This window comes from Lolium perenne, chromosome 7 (genome assembly GCF_019359855.2).
Source record: "Lolium perenne isolate Kyuss_39 chromosome 7, Kyuss_2.0, whole genome shotgun sequence".
NCBI lineage: Eukaryota > Viridiplantae > Streptophyta > Magnoliopsida > Poales > Poaceae > Lolium > Lolium perenne.
In genome coordinates, this window is record NC_067250.2 from 306,392,958 (window position 1) to 306,416,244 (window position 23,287).

The window sequence follows — 23,287 nt, forward strand, 5'->3', positions numbered from 1 at the left end:
TCCTTCAAAATAGCTACCAAACTCACGCAACGGAGAAAACAAAGCCTATCCCACGCGCCTAACAACCAACTCCCGCCCGCTCAAATCGAAAAGTTTGTTTCTCCGGTTCGGTATTATCTCAAGTTTAACCAGGTTTATCTTCTTATCTTCTTGATCCAAATAACATTTTTTTTTTGAGAATGATCCAAATAACATGGGATTTTGCGGTAAAACAGTGTCAGACGCTAATCAAATCCCGTGGAATAGCTACCCCGTAGCACCTTTTTGGATTTATTCCCCAACCGTCGCCATCGCGCCGCCGTCCTTCACCCCGCACCTTCCCCTGTACGGTCGTCGCCACGGGAGCCTGAAGCCCCGCCATGGGATCCTTCACTTGCGCTGCCACGGGATCCCTGCACTTCCGCCGCCACGGGAGCCTGCAAATCGCGGGAACACCCCCGCCAGATACGCAGCCGAACCCGTCGATTCAAGGTGGGATCCGTCGCCGCCCACCGTCCTCGCTAGCCGGCGGCGCTAACGGAGTCACGGGCACTCTCGCTCGCGACACCGCTCCAAGAACCCCAGTAATCTTCATGTCCATCCTATCCATCCCACTACTGCAATTTGTCAAGGCACCTTAATGGTTGTCCTTTTAATTTCTGGATCGCCTTCTCCATTGTAGCTCACATGCCGTCCCTATGCTATACTGGAATGATCCTGAAGAAGAATGAAGAACATAGGACGAGGATACTCTGTGTTCTTTGCGTTATATTCACTCATGATTGCCAAGATCTTGGTCAATGCTACTGTGATTTCTCCTTTCTCCTGATGTTCCTTTCTCCCGATGTGCTGTATTTTCGCAGGAATTTAAGATTATAACCAGGTTGGCCTAGATAATTGTAGATTCTATACCAGTCACAAGGAAGTACCTTATGTGGTTCTTGATATGAAAGGTATTGACCATGGCTTCTGTTTGTTTCCATCTAGGATGATCAATTCTATTCATCATGGTGCAACACAATCAATCTATGATGAAACATCTGTATTGTTTCTCTAATATTGATTGGACAACATTCTACCTATCAAGAGATCTCTTAATTTTTATAGGCATTTTGTATTTTTTAATTATCTCTGGTATAAGAGAAATGAAAGAGGACTAGCAATTGTGGCCTTTAAGTGACGAGCTACTTCAAGTTCTCACTATCTATTTCTCTTGTCATGTCCGTGGAGACCACGCCGCCAATCGTCGCCGCACCCGCAAAGACGACGACGCCAATAATCGCCGCGCCCGCAAAGACGATGCCGCCACCTCGCCTCCAGCAAAGACAGCGAGTCACCTGTCGCCGCACCCGCGAAGACTATTGGCATGCTGCCACTGAAATTTGATCACACATGGTTCAGCGCCTTCAAGGTGTTTGATGTTTTGGCTTTGTATAATAATTCTGGCTAATTGCAGGTATCGCACCTCCCTTTGCCAGCATTAGACACCCTTGCATAATAAGTTCATGTTTCGCTTCTGATGACTCAAGATCGTATTTGTATATTGGCAGCTAAATTTCTGGTTACTTGTGTGGTCCATTGCTCCAGTATAGAACTTGGAAGCTGAAGCATATATTTTTCAAATTCAGCAAAGTAATTAGCTCTTGGATTTGTTGTTTGAGGAACATTATTTAATTATTTTTAGTTGAGCATGTACTCATTAGCACATTCATCTTGTGCAGGGAGGAGGGAATATATGCTCTTCATTATTCTCGTATGTCGCTTCAAAATGTTCTAAACAAGCAAAATCCATTAGGTATTTTTCTCTTGAAACGTAAGTAGCAGTAGAAGGCTGAGAAATTTTGTAATATTGCTTGACCACTATTGAATTGGATTTCCACTCTAAACAATGGTTTTTTACTCTGCTGGACCGAGGCATGACAATACAAAGGCACGGAAGGATTTCCATCCCAATCTCACAGGCATATGGTACCCAGTGATGGTCTGCATGTTGCATAGCATGATTGATATTTAGCTAATTATTTGCAGTCATCAGGTAACCATCTTTGTTCCATGTGTTATATATGTTGTCTGATTGCTTTAATTAGTAATTATATGAAGGACAATCATATTTGTTCTTATTACTTCAGTCAATTGTATGGAATTTCAGAAGTTGCATGACTCAAGGAAAAAAGATCCTCCATTATGAGTTGTGCTATATATGTTTAGTTATGCAATCGTGAATTTTTAGATATGGTCGGAGGTGAATTTGTGCCTTTGGGCAATTGTGAATTTACACCGATACCCGCACTAAAAATGCACGATGCGGCCGCCGCCTGCACATCCCCTGCATGCCGGAACGCTGACACCCGCGTCGTCTTGCATGTTTGTGGCCATGGCCTGCAGGACCCTGCATGCTGCGGCCCTGGCCTGCAGGTCCCGCACTTCCCAGCCCGAAGCTTCCTGCATTTCCCCTGCAGTTCGACCACAGGTTGCCGCATTTTCTTCAAGTTTGATGTCTTCCTCTGCCTATTGACATGTATTTGAACAGATACATGTTGGAGCCTTAATCTATAACAATAGATTGAGTTCAAGAAGTTATTTAAATCAATCATTAATCAGAAGCAGGCTTTTGGATGACAAGGGCCTTCAGAAATCAGGCCCCTTACTTTGGAGATAGCCAATTACCTGCATTTAAGAAGAAATTTGTCCAACAAACGAAGGAATTTATTGTATCTCTTTGCATTACAGGTTAGCATCTTGTGCTATGCTTTATGTTTCCTTCATTAGCTGTATAGATCTACATGTTCGCTTTGTGCTTATAAATTCACATGTCAGAGTCTTCACACATAGAATTGCCAAATTGATAAGTTGTTGCACTGATTAGGTGGTTTCCCTTGTATTTTAGAATTTTACCAGTCCTAAATGATAAGCATCTATTTCAAGACTCAAATCTATTTTTCTATGGTGATATCTGCAACATGATTGACTGCATTTATCTTGAGGTTGTCGCTCACTTTTTTATCTGAAGAAAAAATCAAGGTTGATAACCACTCAATGATATTCTTAATCTTCAGATAGAAGGAGCAAAGCTATGATTCGTATCAAAGATGTCTCATATGTGAGTTCAAAAGTGCACATAATCTCATGCATTATATTTTCATCATAGATATGATTAGTTTTGCATTTATAACCTGACAATTGGTTGCTAGAGATCAGCAATGGCTGAACTGTCCAGCTTTTTTGGAACTACTTAGGTAATTATAAAAATTGCATATTAATGTTCACTAGAGTACAAGCAGCTGTTTAAGCTACTTGGTCATGTGAATAGTATATCCTGCATGCAGTTAACATGGGGAAGATGAGGGCATGTTCATCCAGCTCACTATACCAAATAAGAGGAAAAGGGTATTGCAATGCGTTGATCTTTCCAGTTCACTCTTCGAAATAAGAGGAAACGGGTGTTCTTTGTCATAAAGAAACTGTGTCAAAAAAAGAGGAAAAGGGTGTTGCAATGGGTTGATCTTTTCTTTGTATAGTTTTGCAAGGCAATTTATTATCTACTTTTCATGCCTCTATTCTCTCCCTCAGATCGCTGATATCATAGCCATGTAACTCATACTACTACAATATAATGAGTGGAGATTGTTGAATTCCTTTGTGGTTGGTTCCGTTGTTTATCCGCTTGTAAATATGATGATCGAAACACTTATTCGTCTGATTTAATGACCATGCAATCTTTGTTGAACTAAAGTTCTTCAACTTCATGTCCCCTCTCCCTGAAAAACTGAATTAAGCTTGTCCTTCTAATTAGACGTGCAACTAGAAAACGAGCAACAATGTCAACAAGAAATAGAGGACATTAAGCATGGATTTGAATCTGGAAGTATTACATATGAGCCAGCAAAACTTCAATTTACTGATGAAGCATTCAAGGAGCAGAAACATTGTTTTCAAATTGCCGATGAGAAGGTGGTTTTAGGCACACAAACCTATCACCTGGTAAAATTCACTGAGTTGCATTCACCGTTGGCTTATCATGTATGTTCTCTATTTTGGTGGGGGTAGGAGAATATATAGAGAATAGATCTTGTCCAGCCTTTCTGTATAATACTCCCTCTGGTTCAACATACATCTATTTTTAGACAATTATTTTGAACTGGAGGGAGTAGTAAAGTGACATAAGGGCATTTCCAATGGGGCGACGCAAACGGACGTGCGCGGACAAAAAACGCGCTCCAGCGGCTAGGCGCAAAACGTCCGCAGCCCGTCCTGACGCAAACATGGACCAAATATGCGTCAGGAATGCGTCTGTGCAGACGCGTCCGCGCGTCCGTTTGCGTCCGTTTGGTCTGCATGCAGCCCCCTCTCTCCTACCCGCTGGAGAAGGAGCAGACGCATGCGGACATGCGGACGCTTTTTCTGTCCGTGCCCGACGCAAACGGACATAAATATGCGTCGCCCCGTTGGAGATGCCCTAAGATCCATAACTCCAAACGAGGTGGGACCTTATGAGTTTTTCGAATATTTTGTGGCTTAATGGTACATACAAGTGTACTTTTACAATTATTATATTAACTCCATTTTAATGAATAAGCCTTATATTATTCTTTAAAAGTCAAACTTGTAAACTTTGACCAAGATTTTTACAAAATATAATTAACATGTACGACACAAAATCAATGTCATTAGATACATCATGAAATATATTTCTATATTATATATATATAAAAAAAATATAGTGGTTGGTACATTTTCTTAAAAGTTCGGACCAGGTTTACTAAGCTTAAATTTTCAGAAAAAAAATATAACCCTTATTCAGAATGGAGATATGGGCCGTGGCGAAGCACGGGCATTCAACTAGTAACCTTAATAATTTGCAACAATGATATACACATTTACACACAGGCCCCAGAAAGTTTCAAACAAACACAATAAAGGAGAGAAAGGCAAAATCGGAGGAAACAAAGGCCCTATCTATAAACTGGCGCTAGTCCCCTTCTTCCCCTCCAACTCCTCCTGCTACTTGGTCCGCTCTGGTTGGACGACTGATTCCGTCCGCCGCCGCCGCCCGCCGCCGCCGCCCGACTCCGATTCATTCGCCCCCAGCTCCCGTCCCCGCTCCCCTCCGCCGCCCGCCTCGCCCGCGGAGCACCGCTCACCCACCGGCGCACCATCGGCGATGGCCTCGGCGGCGACGGCGCTGTGGCAGCCGCAGGAGGAGGGGCTCCGCGAGATCTGCGCGCTCCTCGAGGCGCACATCTCCCCCAACTCCGACCAGGCCCGCATCTGGCAGCAGCTCCAGCACTACGCCCAGTTCCCCGACTTCAACAACTACCTCGTCTTCCTGCTCGCCCGCGGAGAGGTAACCCACCGCCCTCGACGTCCTCCTCTCGCCCCCCCTCCACCGGCCGCTCGTTTCTCGCTCGTACCCGTCGCTCGCGCTAGGGTTTTCGTTTAGGCCGTTCGGTGATGCTCTACGACTCGATAATGGGGTGCCCCCGCCGCGTTCAGTATCGATCTGAAATCCCACTGCTTTTTCCTGCTAGGGTTTTCAGTGCCTGCTCTGGCTGTGTTTCGTTGCTAGGATATAGCCCCGTTTGGATCCGAATGGGAAGCAATGCCAACGATACGTGGGGTTTTGGGGCCGAATGCATGATTGCGGCTGCTGCATTGCTTCATAGGTTTTGAGCCTGTGTCTGGAGTTTCAGTTCTCTGCATTGCCTGTTTGGTTTCAACCACTGTGGCGATGATTCCGCGATATTAAATTGAGGGTTCTGGTGTGGCTCTTTATTTGAACAAATTTGCCGGTGGCTAATTGGAAATTCACCTGTTTAATGCACCCAAGGCCGCCTTCCCTTTGTGTCTCACGCTGACACGAGGCGGGTTTCTAGTGGGGTTTTTGCTGATGTGTCGTGCATTCGCTCCTGGAGAAGTTAATTTAGCTGATACTCAACTTGTGGTGTGTTACTTTTCGTCTCAATGCCACCTGCCAGTGCGCAATTACTTCATAGTGAAACGCTCTCGGAGAACTCAAAAGAACGTGACACGTATAGCATACTTCTATGGTTAATTATTCAACTTAGCTGGATTGTTAGTGAGGTCTGACTTATGATGGGCTCAGAAAGCACCAAATATATGCTAAAAAGTGTATCATCCATTATATGTAGCTGCAGATTAGAATTGAAGCTGTCCTTTATGCTTTACTGAATTTGAGAGAAATGTCAAGAATTATATCATGTACTAATTGTGCTTTGATGTATCTTGAAGAAATATTAAAACATAGGTGATCCTACACGTACTTTCCCCATCTGGAAATTACACATGGTATGCTGTTGCTGAATTTAATTTTGGACCAGATAACAACTTCATATCAGATTTTTCAGCATCTGGCATGGTTTCCTTTTAACTAAGGCATCAAGATAGCGTAGGAAATCCAGAAATGCCTGTTCCGTTTCTTAAAACATATGTTTTATTGTCTTACTTATATTATATAGATATAGAAACCGATACTGAGAATTCTTGGATGGTTTCCCATCACATATAGATTTGGCTATGCACGAAGTTGGTAGATTCTCACTTTCTCAGCCTAGTTCTGGAGTATATTTTGGTCCTTAATTCCTGACATGCTATGGGTAACTCTTGTGCCTATACCAGGGAAAAACTTTTGAAGTAAGGCAAGCTGCTGGTCTCCTATTGAAAAACAATCTGCGAGCGGCTTTCGTTTCTATGCCTCCTGTATCTCAGCAATACATCAAATCTGAGCTGCTGCCATGTATAGGCGCAACTAATAGGGCAATTAGATCAACAGTTGGAACAGTTATCAGTGTACTCTTCCAAATTGTTCGAGTCGCTGGATGGATCGAGTTGTTTCAGGCTCTACATCAATGTTTGGACAGTAATGACCTGGATCATATGGAAGGTGCTATGGATGCTATCTACAAGGTACAGTGCATTACCCCTATATTTGAGCTTGAATTCTATTCAGTACAAGAGAACTACCACTTGTTATGAGCATATAGTGTGAGTGAATCCAAAAAATGCTTAGGTGCTTCGCGCACCTGGTTGCTTTTGCCACTTCCTTGCTTTGAAAAAAATCTGATTTTCTTTACATGGGTATCATGATAATTGTATGAAGTGAATCTGTAAAGTTTGGGCCAAAACTTTTGCCACTTCCTTGCTTTGAAAAAAATCCGAGTTTTGTACATGGATATCAGTGTATGAAGTGAATCTGTAAATTTTGGTCCGAAACCTTGGTGTTTTTGTGCTGTACAAATAAAACTTAGTGCACTGGTTGTTAAGTTTGCAGCCCTAGAACTTGGCCCTTTTTTTTGTAGCACAGAATTAGATATATTTAGTCAAAAATTACAGGTTCACCCTTCGTCAAACAGTGTACATCTAGAAAAAAAGAATGGACTTTTTTCAAAGCGTCTTTTTTTTTTTGGGGTGCACTTATAACGTATAAGTGGAAACTTTATGATGGTTTCTCTAGTCAACTGGCTGCGAGTGTCCCCATCTAGGGAAGTCCCACTAGCAATGCCAGCAGTGAATGTTCTAATATGAGTCTTACGTGTTTACTTTGTGAACACAATTGTTGTGCTTAGAAGCTTGCTGTGCTTTTGGTGTCAGATATGTGAAGATGTACCTGAAGAGCTTGATGTTGATGTTCCTGGTTTGTCCGAACGACCAATCAATGTATTCATGCCACGGATGCTGCAGGTTCGTGTTCCATCTATAGTCACTCACTATTAAACTAGAGGATGTGCACCTTCACTTGCACATTCCGTGGTGAATTTTCTTTTATTTGTTCAGTCAAACAGCTGCATGTGTATTTCAACCAAGCATACCTCTGCGGTGCACATGCTTCGGCACTCCAGTTTAACATGTTTACATGGTTTACCTTTAACACAGTCAATTTAATTGTTTTTCAGTTTTTCCAGTCCCCACATGCAAGTCTTAGGAAACTTGCATTGGGCTGTATCAACCAGTATATTGTGGTGATGCCATCGGTATGAGTCCCTCCCTCCCTGTCCATCTTATTTAACTCTTCTTTTTACTAACCTTCTCATTTATCTGCAGGCGCTGTATATGTCCATGGATATGTATCTGCAGGGCTTATTCAGCCTTGTGAAGGATCCATCACCAGATGTCCGGAAACTGGTATGTCACTTCAGTAAATTACAGTTTAAGATGTGCAGATGCACTGAAGGGTTCAAATATTAAAAATGCAATTGCTCCTTAATTTAGTAGATTCCACTTGTGCTGTAGAGTTCTGTATGTTCCTGGCTCGTCCGGAAGTGGTAATAATAATGATGGTGTATAGTTGCTGCTCTGTGTGCTAGTAGTAGCTGCAATAAGATTATATTTCACTTCAGTAAATTACAGTTTAAGATGTGCAGATGCACTAAAGGGTTCAAATATTAAAGATGTTCCATAATTTAGTAGATTCCACTTGTGCCGTAGAGTTATGTATGTTCCTGACTCGTCCGGAAGTGTTAATAATAATGATGGTGTATAGTTGCTGCTCTGTGTAGCTTAGCTGTTCAATTGCATAATTTATCTTGATAATCATCCCTATTTATTTGATAGGTCTGCTCGGCCTGGGTTCAGCTCATTCAAGTGCGGCCATCAATTTTGGAGGTATTGTGTCATGTTCATTGATGCCCATTTAGATTTCATGTGCTTTCACTGATTATATGGCCAGATAACTCAGTTACTTATGCTCAAACTGACATTGAATAGCAAAACTGCAGCCACATTTCAAAAATGTCACTGAATTGATCCTGCAAGCAAATAAAGATTCGGACGATGAAGTTGCTCTGGAGGCTTGTGAATTCTGGTATGCATTCTGTGAACATGGTAATTTCAACATGTCAATTTCAAACATCATACTACAAATTTTTACATCCAATTGCTGCTCCTTGTGAGAACCTTTTGTTTACTGGCATTTCTATCTATTCTCACAATTACTAGTTTGATATCCTTCAAATTAAAACTAAACCATCTCGTGTTGAATGATTACATGAGCGATAATTTTGCTAACTGATCGTGTTGAATAATATGTCAACTTTTCAGGTCGGCATACTGTGATGTTAGCATGCCTCCTGAAGGACTGCGGGAATTCTTGCCACGCTTAATACCAGTACATACGTTGCCTTATTTACGTTAGTTCCAGTAAGTCTTGTGCCTGGTTACAATTTTGACATGTTCCTTTCGTATTTATTCATAGACTTTGGTATCGAACATGGTCTATACCGACGACGATGAATCACTTGCTGATGCTGAGGTGTGGTAAATTTCTTTATATCCTACACGTTTTAGCTGCTAGTATTTATGTGGTAGTGGCATGCTCTGATAAATATTATATGTTTTCAGGAAGACGAATCCTTTCCAGACAAGGACCAGGTTGGTCACTTATGTAATTATATGTTTTGAGTGATAGCGGCTAGATTAAATCGTTGGCTTTATCCATGTGTAATCATATATTATTTTGGAGTAGGCTTGTGTTTTTAGTCGGTATAATGCCTGTACAATGGATTGAACATAGTACTGTAATATTGAACTCTGAAAGACATAGAAGCTAGTTATTTTCGTTAGTAAATTTACAAATAGCATTTTAAGAACAATGCAATGCTTGTTTAGCAAGCATGTTGTAATTTGCCTTGCAATAAGATTATATTAACAGTCTTAAACGAAATGGAGAGTGGCAGCAAGCTTTACAGTTACAGTAACCCTCATCCTAAGTTGTACATGTTTCTCTCTTTGGTCCCTTTTTGTTGCTTGGAATAAGATCTAGATGATTGTTTGACAGGATCTGAAGCCCCGTTTCCATGCCTCTCGATTGCATGGATCTGAAACTGGAGAAGATGATGTGAGTATAGAAACATATCTTAAGCAGGGAATGCCTTTTGCCTACTTATTAAATTAAAGCTGCGAAAACTTACTAGCAATATGCACAGGATGATGATGATGATGCTGTAAATGTTTGGAATTTGCGGAAATGTAGCGCTGCTGGGTTGGATGTCCTTTCGAATGTTTTTGGGGACGACATTCTTCCTACTTTAATGCCTTTGATTGAGGTAACTGGAAGATTCCATAATCCCTCTGCTGCTATTATTGGCTCATTGGCCCCCATATATGTCCAAGGACCTTGTTGTAGTCGGTGCTTGGTACAGTACTTATTGCTGCACTTGTAATAAACCTTGAATCTGTTTAATAACTTGCAGCAAAATTTGGCTCGGATAGATGATGATGCCTGGAAGGAGCGGGAAGCTGCTGTTTTAACTATTGGTGCTATAGCAGAGGGATGCATTACTGGATTATATCCACACCTTCCACAGGTAATTACAATAACTAATTAACAATGTATTCATAACCCCATTGAACACAATTCTAGTAAGAACACATGCCATGCGTCAAATCTTATTGAGACGATCGTGTTGGATGATCTTCGTAATATTAGTTTTCAAAAGTACTTCAATTAGCCTGAATATTTGCTTCTCTCATGAATCATCTATAACATACGCGTGAAATTTCCTCTCAATATATGTTATAACATTTGGAAAGTAGCGAGGGAACACTCTGTTGATGCAATCATTAGTTTCATACATGATAAAAGATAAAAAAAATAGTTGCATCTAGCTGCAGAATAAACTTCAAATTTTCGATGATATATTTTATCTGTTAATATTTGGACTGTTGTGGCTACTGAGTTGTAACTCTAGTATTAGTTTTCCTATCTTCTCTGTGATTTTGTTGCAGTATGCTGTATCTTTTCTTAGATTTTCTGTTCAATTGCAGATTGTTGCCTTCCTAATTCCTCTTCTTGATGATAAGTTTCCTCTTATACGGAGTATTACTTGTTGGACCCTCTCCCGATATAGCAAGTTCATTGTTCAGGTAACAGAATTGTTATGTGTTGTTTGCTACGTCATCTTCTTGGAAGAATTCCTTTCCTTCAAAGGCTTTATAATTTTCTATCTAGTATCAAATGTAATTAGGACTTGTAATGTTTGGTGTAGTAATATCTATGTGTATTGTGTTGCGTTGTATGTATGTACTTGGACTAATCATTCCGATGCATACCCAGTGGCATGTATGTACTTTCAATTTTTCTGGGGACTTCAGATAATGTTGTGATGTTTACTTGTCCTTATTTATATGTGCTCAATTCGTAGATCTGTGACTCTTAACTTCTTATGACACTCTTATTTTTGTTGGTGCAGAGCCTGGAGCATCCAAATGGCCGCGAACAATTTGATAAGATCCTCATCGGTTTGCTTAGAAGGATACTGGATACTAATAAAAGGGTGCAGGAGGCTGCTTGTTCTGCATTTGCAACGCTTGAAGAGGTTAATTACCTATTGTTGAATTATTTTCCTGCACTGAGATCTTTGTCAATAATCAGTACATGGTTTTTGTTTTTCAGGAGGCTGCAGAAGAACTAGTACCACGACTGGAAATCATTTTGCAGCACCTCATGTGTGCATATGGAAAATACCAGGTTCATCAGATTTTTAACATTCATAGTTTGCAATCAATTAACAAGTATCACTTGTGGTTTCAATTAGTTCTAATATTATGCTTGCTTCTGAGCAGAGGCGAAACCTTAGAATACTGTATGATGCTCTTGGTACTCTTGCTGATGCTGTTGGAGCAGAGTTAAACCAGGTTCAACATTTGCTAAATTCTTCTCTTGCTTGTTTTTTGAATATCAAATATATATTATCTTTGATGGTTTACTCATTTAGTTTTTCAGTGTGAAGTTCCTTATCAAGATTGCTAATTTCTTTCAAGATACATGCAGGCAAAGTATCTAGATATATTTATGCCGCCATTAATCGCGAAGTGGCAACAACTTCCCAACTCTGACAAAGATCTATTTCCGCTGCTTGAATGCTTTACATCTATCGCACAGGTACTGTTATTTCCATCCGTGAAAGACAATCTTGTAGTTTTGAAGTCTAAACTTGCTTTACCTAAGTATCAACGGTCTGTAGTACCCATATTAGAATACTTATTTTGTTATCTCAGCCATGAACTTTGCATGCTATATAAAATCATGTGAATTTGGATTTTCATTTGGTGTATGCCTATGAACTTTTTTTCTTCAGGCACTGGGACCAGGATTTTCTCAGTTTGCTGAGCCAGTGTTTCTGAGATGCATCAGTCTTATCCAATCCCAGCAGCTGGCAAAGGTCTGTGCAATTTTTTATTTCATACTATAAGGCTAGCATTAACTTAAGTATCTGCTGTGATCTGTAAATCAACTCTAGCCAGTGTCCCATATTCCCATGCTCTAGTTGTTATTGCAAGCAAGTCTTTTGTCTTAATTGATTGAAACCTTGATGACGAGACATTAAATGCTTGCCATGTTTTCTTTTTCACCTTTGGAAGAGAAATTAAGATATCAAGTTGAATCTTTCCAACTTGTACTATTGTCGTTTTAGTACCAATTTGTGGAAACTGAATACATGATTCATCGTCTTTGTCATTTTTGTTGGTATAGAAGACACTTTGTGAAGTTGTTCCTTATTAACTACACGTTCTGCTCCTTATTAACTACACGTTCTGTTAACAGTTTCAGTCTCATTATTGGTCAAGTCTAAGCATATAAGTTATTCTTCTTATGTGGTAGCATGGTTTCTGGTACTCTGATCTGTTAAGTACCCTGGATTATGCCAACTAAAAAATTAATCTATGTGGCAGTTTGACAGCAATGTTAGCTGGAGGATGGTATAGTGTTTATTTACATCAGAGGCAAGGTTGTGCTATTCTGTTGCTGAGGGATCTTTCCTTTCTACGTGCAGGTTGATCCTGCTGCAGCGGGTGCGTTATATGATAAAGAATTCATTGTCTGTTCATTGGACCTGTTGTCTGGACTTACAGAAGGACTTGGTGCTGGTATTGAAAGCCTGGTTAGTTCAACTCTAATGTTATTCCCCATCCCTGCCCCCAAGTTCTCAACAAACTCAATAGTTTAGGTGCTTGCTTGTGTGGCAACTTATGGTGGGACATTGTTTTGTTAAGACCATGCAGTACTGGTTCTTCATAGAATGCTTTAATATGCACCTGTGAGTAAGGTTCATATACCCCTTACACAGTACAGATAAGAGGTTGGTACTCCCTCCGATTTATATTAATTGACTTCAATATGGATGTATCTAGAACTAAAATGTGTCTAGATACATCCATATTAGAGTCAATTAATATGAACCGGAGGGAGTAGTAAATCTTTGGAAGTTATATTAACGCCAACCCTGTATATGTATAGTCTAATGTTAAACTTGTGAGCTTTACAAGACTACTGTTAATACTGAATGCCTTCTTTTTGTTGATTAGATACCGGTCATTGTTTTATCGTATTAGGAACACTCTTCATATTTGTAAGCCATCTTATTTTTGGTTTAGGTTGCGCAAAGCAATTTGAGAGATCTACTTCTGCAATGCTGCATGGATGAAGCAGCTGATGTTCGACAAAGTGCTCTGGCTCTTCTTGGGGACATTTCTAGGGTTGGTTGCAAAGCTCCTAAATTGATACACCCTCCGATCCATAATAAGTGTTGTGGTTTTAGTTTAGATTTTAAACTAAAACACCTTTTTCACATTTAGGTCTGCCCTATACATCTGCATCCACGCCTTCAAGAATTCCTTACTGTTGCAGCAAAGCAATTGGTAAGTATATATATTCTTTGTAGCGCAGTATTATCTTATCTGCATTTGCTTCTCACATTATTTTTTCGATCTAGACCCCACAATCTGTGAAGGATGCTGTGTCAGTTGCTAACAATGCTTGTTGGGCGATTGGAGAATTAGCAATAAAGGTTTGTGCCGCTTTGTCAATGCTAAGGTTATATTGTGCATAGCAGAGCACTGGAGGTGCTTCCTTCTTGGCTAGTCTATTATCATTGCATATGCCTTACCTAATTTTTCAGCATATACCTTTGTTTACTACTATACTTGTAATGCCGATCGTTTGACATGTATTGCCACTTGCCTCATAACTACAAAACTGTATTTATGCGATCTGTGTGCAGTGGGTGATCTTGGTTCCTTGCCTTGGTCAAACATACCAGTGATAATTATTATTTTAAAATTTATTACATGTATGACTGGCTTTGCAGATCGGCAAAGAAGTTTCACCTGTGGTGATCAGTGTTGTTTCATGCTTGGTTCCTATTCTAACGAACCCAGAGGTGATTGCTTTTTTCCTTCACGTTCTCTAGTCGAGTGAGCATTTCAGCTAAGTGTCTTGTCTATTGTGCCATTAACAGAGCTTGAATAAGTCACTTACTGAAAATAGTGCAATCACCCTTGGGAGGCTTTCCTGGGTCTGTCCAGACATTGTGGCCCCTCATATGGAACATTTCCTGCAAGCCTGGTGCAATGCCCTCTGCATGTGAGCATTCCTTTTTTTTTTTCCTTGGAGCTTTTATGCTATAGCAAAATGGTTAAGAAAGATTTTATTTTGTACTCCCTCTGTTCACTAATGCAAGACCTTATAACTTTTTTCGTAAATGTATGTATCTAGAGCGTTTTAGTTTGTAGGTTCGCTCATTTTGGTCCGTATCTGGTCCACTTTAAAATATCTAAAAGGTCTTGCATTAGTGAATAGAGGAAGTAGCTTTCTTGGAATCATATGAGATGTGGCGGATGTTCCTTCCTTTATGCGTCAAAGCTAATATCTTTCTTGTGCAGGATAAGAGATGATTTTGAGAAAGAGGATGCGTTCCATGGTCTATGCGCAATGGTAAACCCTTAGCTGTTTACTTAACGCTTGCTGTTAAATTCTTCATAGGTGTGAATGGTGCTTACAATAAATACTCTTGTGTTTGCAATACTAGGTGGCAGCAAACCCAACAGGGGCTGTGAGCTCACTATCTTATGTGTGCCAGGCATGTGCGAGTTGGAATGTAAGATGCCGTTTCTACCAGATCTGTACCTGACAGTAGTATGGTATATGAGCTCACTTAATTTGGATATGTGTACAGGAGATAAAAACTGAAGGCTTACACAATGAAGTGTCTCAGATTTTGAAGGGCTACAAGCAGGTAAAAACAGCATGGTCTTCTCATCGTTGTTGTTCCAGCTGTGTGTGCTATATGCAAGAAGAGACTGACATAAATTATTCCCCCTAGATGCTTGGAGGTGCTGGTTGGGAGCAGTGCATGTCCACCCTAGAACCAGCAGTGGTGCAGAGATTAGCCAGATACGGGGTCTGATGAAGCCAAGAGTCAAATTGCAGAAAGGAGGAAGTGTTACTTGTCAGGGCATGCGATTGGGCAAAGTCGGTCAGGTGTCCAGCATGTAGCGCATTGTGTGATTTTAAATGATGCGAGTGATTCTGCATGGGTTGGTGTTGTATACTCTGGTTATATAGTCCACACACAGAGCTGCTCAAAGCATGTCACAAAGAGTTGAGCGACTTACAATGAGAGAAATTAATTTTTTTTCGAGTTGAAAAAAGCGGTGTACGCTTTGTTAGTTATAGAGACTTGGGGTCGGGTCAATTTGTATTGGCTTGTTTTCAGTGGGCTTGGTTTTGCTGGCAGTGGACTTAGGGTCAGGTTGCTCCATCCACAAGGTAACACTCTAACTACAATCATACCTATGCATTTATACAGTTTTCATGGATATCAATTTTGGTACTTTTAGAATAGGCCACATTGGTGAAATTAGGTTCTGAAGTCATATATGTTACGTTCCTGGCAATACATACATCTTGCTACGTTATGCATATTTGTTGCGAGCTACATTAGCTATAGTCAATATGCGTGAATGCGTCCCCCTCTGATGTATGTATGTTCAGCAGGTTTTGGTCGTCCTCTTAAGGAAAGTGTATCAAGTTTCCACGTCTTGGCAGTTCTATTTTCTGTATTAAAATGGAAGTTCTTTGCCAATGCTGATATAAGATTGAAGATGCTCACCCGAAAGCATTAAATCAGCAGTAGTGAGATTCAATAATGGCAAACAGTATTCTTGGGGTGTCTTCTTTCTAGATGATGTCAAATTTGAGAAAACACTGGCTGAGTCATTGGAACCTCACATAACTCGTGTATGTCCTTCTGTAATACTAGTATTGGATTGTATTTTTATCCCTGGTCAGATTGGGCTGTAAAATAGGTCGCGATGTCTTTTTGGACAAATATCTGGATTTGTTCATGTGGTGCTGTGCGCATGCACATAGTGGATGGCCATTTGGTGGTCACGCACACCCATTGTCACTTCTGTCAAGAAGGGGCTATAGGGACTGGTGACCATTTAGATACGGCAAGGGCATGCTCTGCCCCGAAGCTTCTGTCGGCTGAACGGCAATCTTTCCTTGTTACACTGCCCTCTGCCCTGGGCTGCTCATTTGCTGGTACACAGTGCCCTGCCTCCATCACTGACTCTGCCACAGCGCCATTGCCGCTGAGTTACCTGCTGCCAGTGGTCATGGCCCACCTATCCACCCAGCTGGGTTCACCACTGGCCACCGCCACTTCTAGTCGCCATCTTCTCACAATGCTCAGGACAAAGTGGAATTTAGAGCAACTATTAGAGAAACCAAGGCTCACCGCAACCTAATGGTTCGCCGTCTATCTTTGCTGCAGAGACTTGATAGTGAACTTGAACAGCCAGAAAGAGCAAATCCAACAATCAATTCCATGTAGTCTAGTCCTATCCAAAAAAGTGTTTGTTGTGCAACACTTCTATTAAAGATGGTGGTTTGCTGAACCACCATCTCAAATGTAGTGTTTTTTTTTTTGTCATTTTCTCACGAGAAGAATATACTCGGAAATATTTCCAGTTCTATATGACCTTTTTTTCCTCTTCGTTCCACTTAGTCTAACTTCTCATATTTTTTTTGTGATGTGAGTATCCACTCCAATAATACATTAGCATGATACCTTTTGGCCTTGTTTGGTACTTGCTTTTTTTTAATAAGGATTAGAGGGGAGTGACGAAGGGGAGCGAGAAGGAAATGTTTTCCTCCTTTTTAGATAGGAGAGATTAGAGGGGACGATCCAAGAATATTGGGTGAAATCCCTACCTTCATCCAATCCCATCAAATTCCAATCCCAATTCACTAGTTAGGGGTAGTGTATTGAGGATTAGAAAAAATACACTACAAAAATGGGGATAAATGGGAATTAAACTAAGCAATACACTAGAACTAAACACACTTTTATTAGCAAGTGGAGATTTGAGAAAGCATCCTTTTGGTGGTTAATTAACCAGCATCGATGTAGTCGGGTGGCGCCGCGGGCGACTGTAGACCCTCCCCCGGTAAGGCTCGCCCAATGCCGGTTGGTTTGTGCTCCCGCCCCTCCCTCGCCGGCGCCGGAGGCAAAGGTAAGTTCTTGGCGGCGGAGGAAGCGCTCGAGGTGGATTCGGAGGCTCTCAGTGAACGTAGTTGGGAGGAATGGGATTCGCCATCCCCCTCGGATCTCCGTGGAGAGGCGTCGCGGACTCTCGATGATTTCATGGACAGGGCACAAGAGCTTGGGGGCTCGCTGCGCGGTGGCCGGCGGTCCGCCTTTGCCCCTAGTGGGAAAGGCTCGCGTTTCACCGACGGAGGTTCCTTGGGGGGAGCTTGCTCAGTTGGCGTGTTTAGGGGTCGACGGTCCGGTGGCACGGCGGCTGATAAGGTATCGACTTGTCAATGCCTACGGATTGTAGACTAGGGTTTTCGTGGAAGTAGAGGGCAAGTAGATCTCGAGTGTTTCAGCCGGAAAAGGACTCGACTGCTAGAAAACTAGGGTTATGTTGACAATGAAATCGATCCTTTCTTCGTCCCTCGACTCCCCCTTATATAGGAGGCGGAGCCGGGGGTTTTGTATTACACAAGTTACATATTCCGGGAGACTCTTTGAGTTCGACCCGTAAAGTTACAAATCTCTTTATTCCTAATACAATTCTATCTTTCCATATCAACAGCTAATTGGGCTTCCGAACTTCGTATTTGTCGACTCATGGGCCTTCAGTAAACCACGGGTACCATATTTGGTAGGCCCATTGGGGATGCCTATGTTAGTAGCCCCCGAGATTTTGATTTAATCGAAGAATACAGTAAAATATCCATCTTACAATTAACACATAATTTTCTTCGAGTTACTGAATAAAAATAATCATATATTGTACATGGATTATGGTAGATGGGACTGGTTCATCTGACGGATCAGGTACCAGTTAATTGCTTTCGTGGCAATCTCGCAAAAACCTACTTCAAGGTCAAGTCCCTGGAATTGACCTCGGTATACTAGCGTAATTCGACATGTGCCGCTTAAGGTCTTACCATATGCCGAATTCCAGTCATATTTTATCGAGTACCTAACGCGTCCGTTAGGATTTTTCTTCGCATCTGTTGATACGGAAAAAGTAGCAGAGCGCATTCATATGCGATACCACGCCACACAGGACGGATCCCGGGGTCTTACCTTTGTAAAGTATTACGGTATTCAGAGATTTAATCACGACTGAGGCGCTCTAAGAATATATTGTCGAGTGTCTTTTTTCGGCTGTTGAAATGGCACATTTTCGAGTCATATGATGAATTATTATCTTGTCCTCCCGATGGGAGTATATGAAGAGTTATATCATAACTTGAAATATACTCAACTTGACTCCTTCAATTTTATCGGGTACGCGGCCAGCGTTCCCGATGGGAGTAGCCCCCGAGGCTACAACCAAGTGCTCGTACTTGGTTGTATGCTCACCTTTTATCATCTTGCCACTATATTTCCATCTTCCCTATTTTTCCATATTTATCGGATGCGCGGCCAGCGCTCCCGATGGGAGTAGCCCCCGAGGCTACAGTCGAGTATTATACTTGGCTGTAGGCTCACCTTTGCTATCTCTTGAGTCAGCTCCATATCAATCTTCTTACAAAAAGTAGCCCCCGAGCATTTGAACACAAACTTGTATTTGATCAAAGGCTCCCAAAACTATTTTGTCTGCATTATTAGTACTCCTTTGTCGCCAGTCTTCGTAGAACTGCAGTCGAAATTTCCCTTATGGTGACATCAATGCTAACGATGGCCACGATCGTTGTATTGGGAAGGTGCAGGGTATGTCCTTTCACTGATATGTGGACCCTGACACTGCGTCGTTTGACACGTTACGCAAGTGGGGACACACGTCCTCCGCTTTTCCTGGCACGCGTGCTACGGCGCCTGCCTAGTAACTTCTCAATAAATATACGATTTTACCCTTGATAACACGTGTAAGGCATCAGATTGATTTCCTTTTTATCCAACGGCGTGACGGATCGCGTTCCTTTTATAAATGACCTCCTTCTTCCTCATCCTTTCCCATCGCTGCGCAGCTAAACTTTTCCCCCTCTCTGCAAAAAAGCTCCATTGCCTTCCCTCAAGCTCATTGCGCTGCTTCTCATCTCCACTTTCCTCCGCCGCTCTTTTGAATGCCACCGCGCACCAAGCTCCTCAGGCACACCGCTCCAGGAACCAACATGGCGACGGAAGATTTGGAGTTCTCTGAATGGGAGAGATCAAGACCTCGAACCAGGACGTGAACATGCTGAAGAAGCTTGGGTTGATGAAGAAGGAAGAGGGACTGATCTTCCCCGGGGAAGAAAGCTTCCCGACAGCTCGCATCGGATACCGGGTAACATTCATCGATCATCTCATCCGTGGCCTATCCACTCCCGTCCACGAGTTCCTCCGTGGATTACTTTATATTTATGGGCTGCAGCTGCACCAGCTGACTCCCAACTCCATCCTCCACATCTCCATCTTCATCACCTTGTGTGAATGCTTTCTAGGGACCCATCCAAGTTGGGGCCTCTGGAAACACATCTTTTATTTTCACCGCAACAACTCCCACAACACCGCCTACAATGTAGGTGGTGTTGTTATCTGTATCCGTCCCGACGTCGATTACTTCGACGTCAAATTCCCCAACTCCATCCAAGGGTGGCGCAGGAGATGGCTATACATCCGCGAGGAGTACCTCGACTCGCAGGATTACAACATCGCGCCTTTTGATGGTGGCGCAAAAATCCTTCGGCTCCGATCATGGGATGCGGAGGCTACTGTAGAAGAGAAAATGGCGACAGATGCGCTGATGAAGCGCATCCACGAGCTTTAGAACACCAGCGGTAAAGAACTATCGGGTGTTCAGATTACCGCGCACTTCCTTAGGATTAGGGTGCAGCCTCTACAGGCTCGCAAAAACCCCCTCTGGATGTATGCTAGCGAAAAAGATGTCGACCGCATATCCAAAGATCTTTCTGTGAAGGATTTGGAGAAGCTTGTCCGACGTTTTTTGTCGCTGAGCAAGAAAGATACAGTTCCAACCTCTTGTCGTGTGAAACCATACAGCGACACCAACGCCCTCCCAAAAGTAAGTAACTTGTCTCTCGATTTTTTTTTTTTTCGACCGCTATCTTGCTTAACTTGTTTTCTCGAGTTTCCTTTATTTTTGGACTGCTATCTTTCTGTCTTACTGTTTTGCTGTCGACTGCTGTCTTGCTTAACTATCCCTTGGTCTTAATCTTCCTTCTACAGAAACATCAAGTATTATCTTCTCTGCCTCCCCTACCCGAGGGTGGGGAGGTCGACGAACGAGCCGTCGTTACCGACGAGTTGCAGGGCACTTCTCGCCCTGAGAGTGAAGTCGCAGGATCTCACAAATCCGTGGCTTCCTCTGAAAAAGAGACAGAATCTGAAGCTTCTGAATCAGCACGCTCTCCTCCTTTCGCTGCTTCTCAAAAGAACAAAAGGAAGAGGGATGAAGTCGAAGATTCCGGCACCTCCAAACCCATTGGGTCATCTACCGAGGAAACTTCTCCCGAAGAAGAGGGTCACTTCTGCCCTTACGAGGACACTATTATTAGCTCGTAAGTTTCGCTACTCCTCGTTTTTGCGTGTTCTTTATAAATATCCTCACTTTTCTTCCTTGACAGTGGCGAAGAAGAAGAAGAACCCGCTGCTAATGTGACGGCTCCCACGAGCACGTCAAATACCTTCATCTCCTCGCCAGCATGACGTAGAAGCATCGACTCCTGTCGCCATCCCCCAAGCTCCTTCGCCTAGAAGAGCAAGGATTGAACTTGGCAAAAGCTACAACTGCTTTTCTTGAAGCTCGATTACTCCTCCTTTGGACGATGTAAGCACCTCTGCAACTATTTTTATTTTGTCGAGTTTCAATTTTTATTTATTACCAATTTTCGAGCTTTTTCCCTTCTGAACCTGCCTCTCGACTTTATTTTTGTAGCCTCTGATGAAACATTTCATCAATCTCGGTACTCAATTTATTGGGTACCGTGATACTGTCGAAGATTTGAAAGGTAAACCTTGCTTCCTGCAGCCTTGACTAAACTATATTGTATTTTGACTTAACATTCCTACGACTTCTCCTTCCGCCAGAGGCCCTTGCCAAAGCTAACTAATGCGCCGATGATCTTGCTATCAAGCTGGATCAAAGCGACAAAGCTCGGAAGAAAGCTGAGCAAGACTCAACAAATGCTGAAAATGCTTTGAGCGAGAAAACGACTCAACAAATTGCGCGTGAAGACGCCATCATAGCCCGCTTAGAATCGCAAAATTGGCGCTTCGTCAGTAATTTATTTGATCACTTCTCTCAAGCTTCTTCTAAGATTGGCTCTCCTCATATTTTTAATAAACCCGAATTTTGTTTCAGCAGGAAAAATGGGTGAAGATTTTGTCCTACAGGAAGCTGAAGAAGATCGTCTTCTCGACGCCCTCTCCATACTTGAATTTCATGGGGATTTAGCGCGTAGTAGCATTGCTAACGCGCGGGCCGCGTTCACGCGCTTCTTCCCCTACTTCTTCGCCAAGGCGAAACAACCAGATACCTTCTCTGAGCTTACTAGGCGCTTCACTCCCGAGGAAGATCTTATGCTGGCTTTTTGGCAAGAAAACTTAAAGGTTGGAGTTGAAGGGACCATAGCCCTGGTTGCCGAAAGCCAGCAAAATGTCGACTGGGCGAAGGCTGGTGAAACGTCGGGGATAACCAAGGAGAAGTGGAAGTCCTTGGTCAAGGCTGCCAAGCCGCATTCCAAGAAGATTCTCTCCTTTCTCGGATACAAACCAGCTGCTTCCTCCAGTATCGCCAAGCCGGAGGTCAAGTAGAACAACTTACCCCTTATTTGTTTCTTTTCTCTTTTGGTAGTTATCGATATCTTTAAGATGTACGACTACCTTTGTCGACTTACTAGGAGTCGTCTTTTTGTAATGGATCCTCCATTATGTAAATATCTCGGCTTATGAATGAAAAAGAAAGAATCTTTGCTTGGTAATTGATGTCGACCTTTTCTTCCTTCTAGTTGGTGTTTGATAATTACTCTAAGACTGTTGGACCATCATCTACTTCCCCTGCCACGTCTCGCTCGAAACGGATATGTGACGACGTTTTCCTTGACGATTCTTCGTGTGCTAACTCAGATCACTTAGAATTAACTGAACTTCGACAACAACTCCAAGCCATGAAGAAACAATCCCTTATTGTCATGGAACAATCCCACAAATCTTCTGAGCGGGAGAAAATAGCTCTTCAGCAGGCTCAAGAATCCTTAAAATTGAAAGAATCTGCGATTGCCGAGGCCTTACAGGCCACCTCTCGAGAAAATTATATGCTTGACCTGCTGACTGACGCAAGTCTAGATATGGCGGGTTAGTTCCTCGTTTTGTGCTCTTCTTTTCCTTATATGCGTACAAGTTTTTCAACCCTCATTATACTTCTTGACATGCTTAGGTTCCTTTTTGGATGCTACCGCCGAAGATCGGCGTGTTGATGCGAGATCCGAGGTTCTTCTTCGACTTGCCCAACAAAATAACTCCAGCTTCTGCGCTTCCCCAGACCGGACCCGACAAATCGTACGATTCCAGGATCGAGCTGCTCAGGTGCGAGAGTATCTTGAATTCTGCACTAAAACTCTGGCCATGGTTTATGTAAGGGTACATTGCCCCTATGTGTGGTTTTGGTAATTAATGACAACCCCTATGGACTAATGTTTTCATTGAGTTTATATGAAGGAATATTTCATAGGTACTACTTGTACTCCATGTGTTGGATTCAAGTATGGATGCCATGAAGATAAAGGTATACCTTGTATATTGGCATCAAGATCATCGGTATGAAGATATATATGTGATATGATCAAGAAGAAGAAATGAAGATGGAGTTCTTATGTGGAACTCAATATTAGTCATGCTCTATCTTATGTGAGTATGAGAAGATACAAGGTTGAGTTGGGCAAGTTCAAGATGAGTATCTTGAGTGGATCACATGCTTGAAGCTTGTCGTCTATTTGGTGATAATGGACATGTGAAGATGTGCATCAATGGGGCTTTCCCATCATAGTGTA

At 42.3% G+C, this 23,287-nt stretch overlaps 1 protein-coding gene across 2 annotated transcripts; it reads left to right on the plus strand.

Annotated features, from left to right (window-relative positions):
* Nucleotides 1-4,961: 4,961 nt before the first annotated feature.
* LOC127311873 (transportin-1) lies at nt 4,962-16,119 on the plus strand. Of its 2 annotated transcripts, none has more exons than XM_051342358.2 (30): nt 4,962-5,323; nt 6,616-6,903; nt 7,588-7,677; nt 7,890-7,967; nt 8,038-8,118; nt 8,548-8,598; nt 8,712-8,797; nt 9,034-9,100; nt 9,188-9,244; nt 9,334-9,363; nt 9,770-9,829; nt 9,918-10,037; nt 10,185-10,298; nt 10,759-10,857; nt 11,184-11,309; nt 11,387-11,461; nt 11,557-11,628; nt 11,765-11,875; nt 12,072-12,155; nt 12,768-12,875; nt 13,369-13,470; nt 13,570-13,632; nt 13,707-13,781; nt 14,082-14,153; nt 14,232-14,356; nt 14,656-14,707; nt 14,802-14,870; nt 14,949-15,008; nt 15,096-15,541; nt 15,767-16,119. In XM_051342358.2, exons 1-29 carry the CDS (start codon nt 5,141-5,143, stop codon nt 15,177-15,179), a joined length of 2,682 nt encoding a protein of 893 aa, XP_051198318.1. In that variant the 5' UTR covers nt 4,962-5,140; the 3' UTR covers nt 15,180-15,541; nt 15,767-16,119. The 2 variants fall into 2 exon arrangements, with proteins under 2 accessions (XP_051198318.1, XP_051198316.1); XM_051342356.2 differs by having other exon boundaries at nt 15,770-16,119.
* The last annotated feature ends 7,168 nt before the right edge of the window (nt 16,120-23,287 follow it).

Bases quoted from the DNA above. Each gene is read 5' to 3' on its own strand.
- LOC127311873 (XM_051342358.2), top strand. From the start codon at position 5,141: ATGGCCTCGGCGGCGACGGCGCTGTGGCAGCCGCAGGAGGAGGGGCTC. The intron at 11,876-12,071 runs GTACTGTTATTT...TTTTTTCTTCAG, and splicing joins GCTTTACATCTATCGCACAG to GCACTGGGACCAGGATTTTC. The intron at 14,357-14,655 runs GTGAGCATTCCT...TTTCTTGTGCAG, and splicing joins TGGTGCAATGCCCTCTGCAT to GATAAGAGATGATTTTGAGA.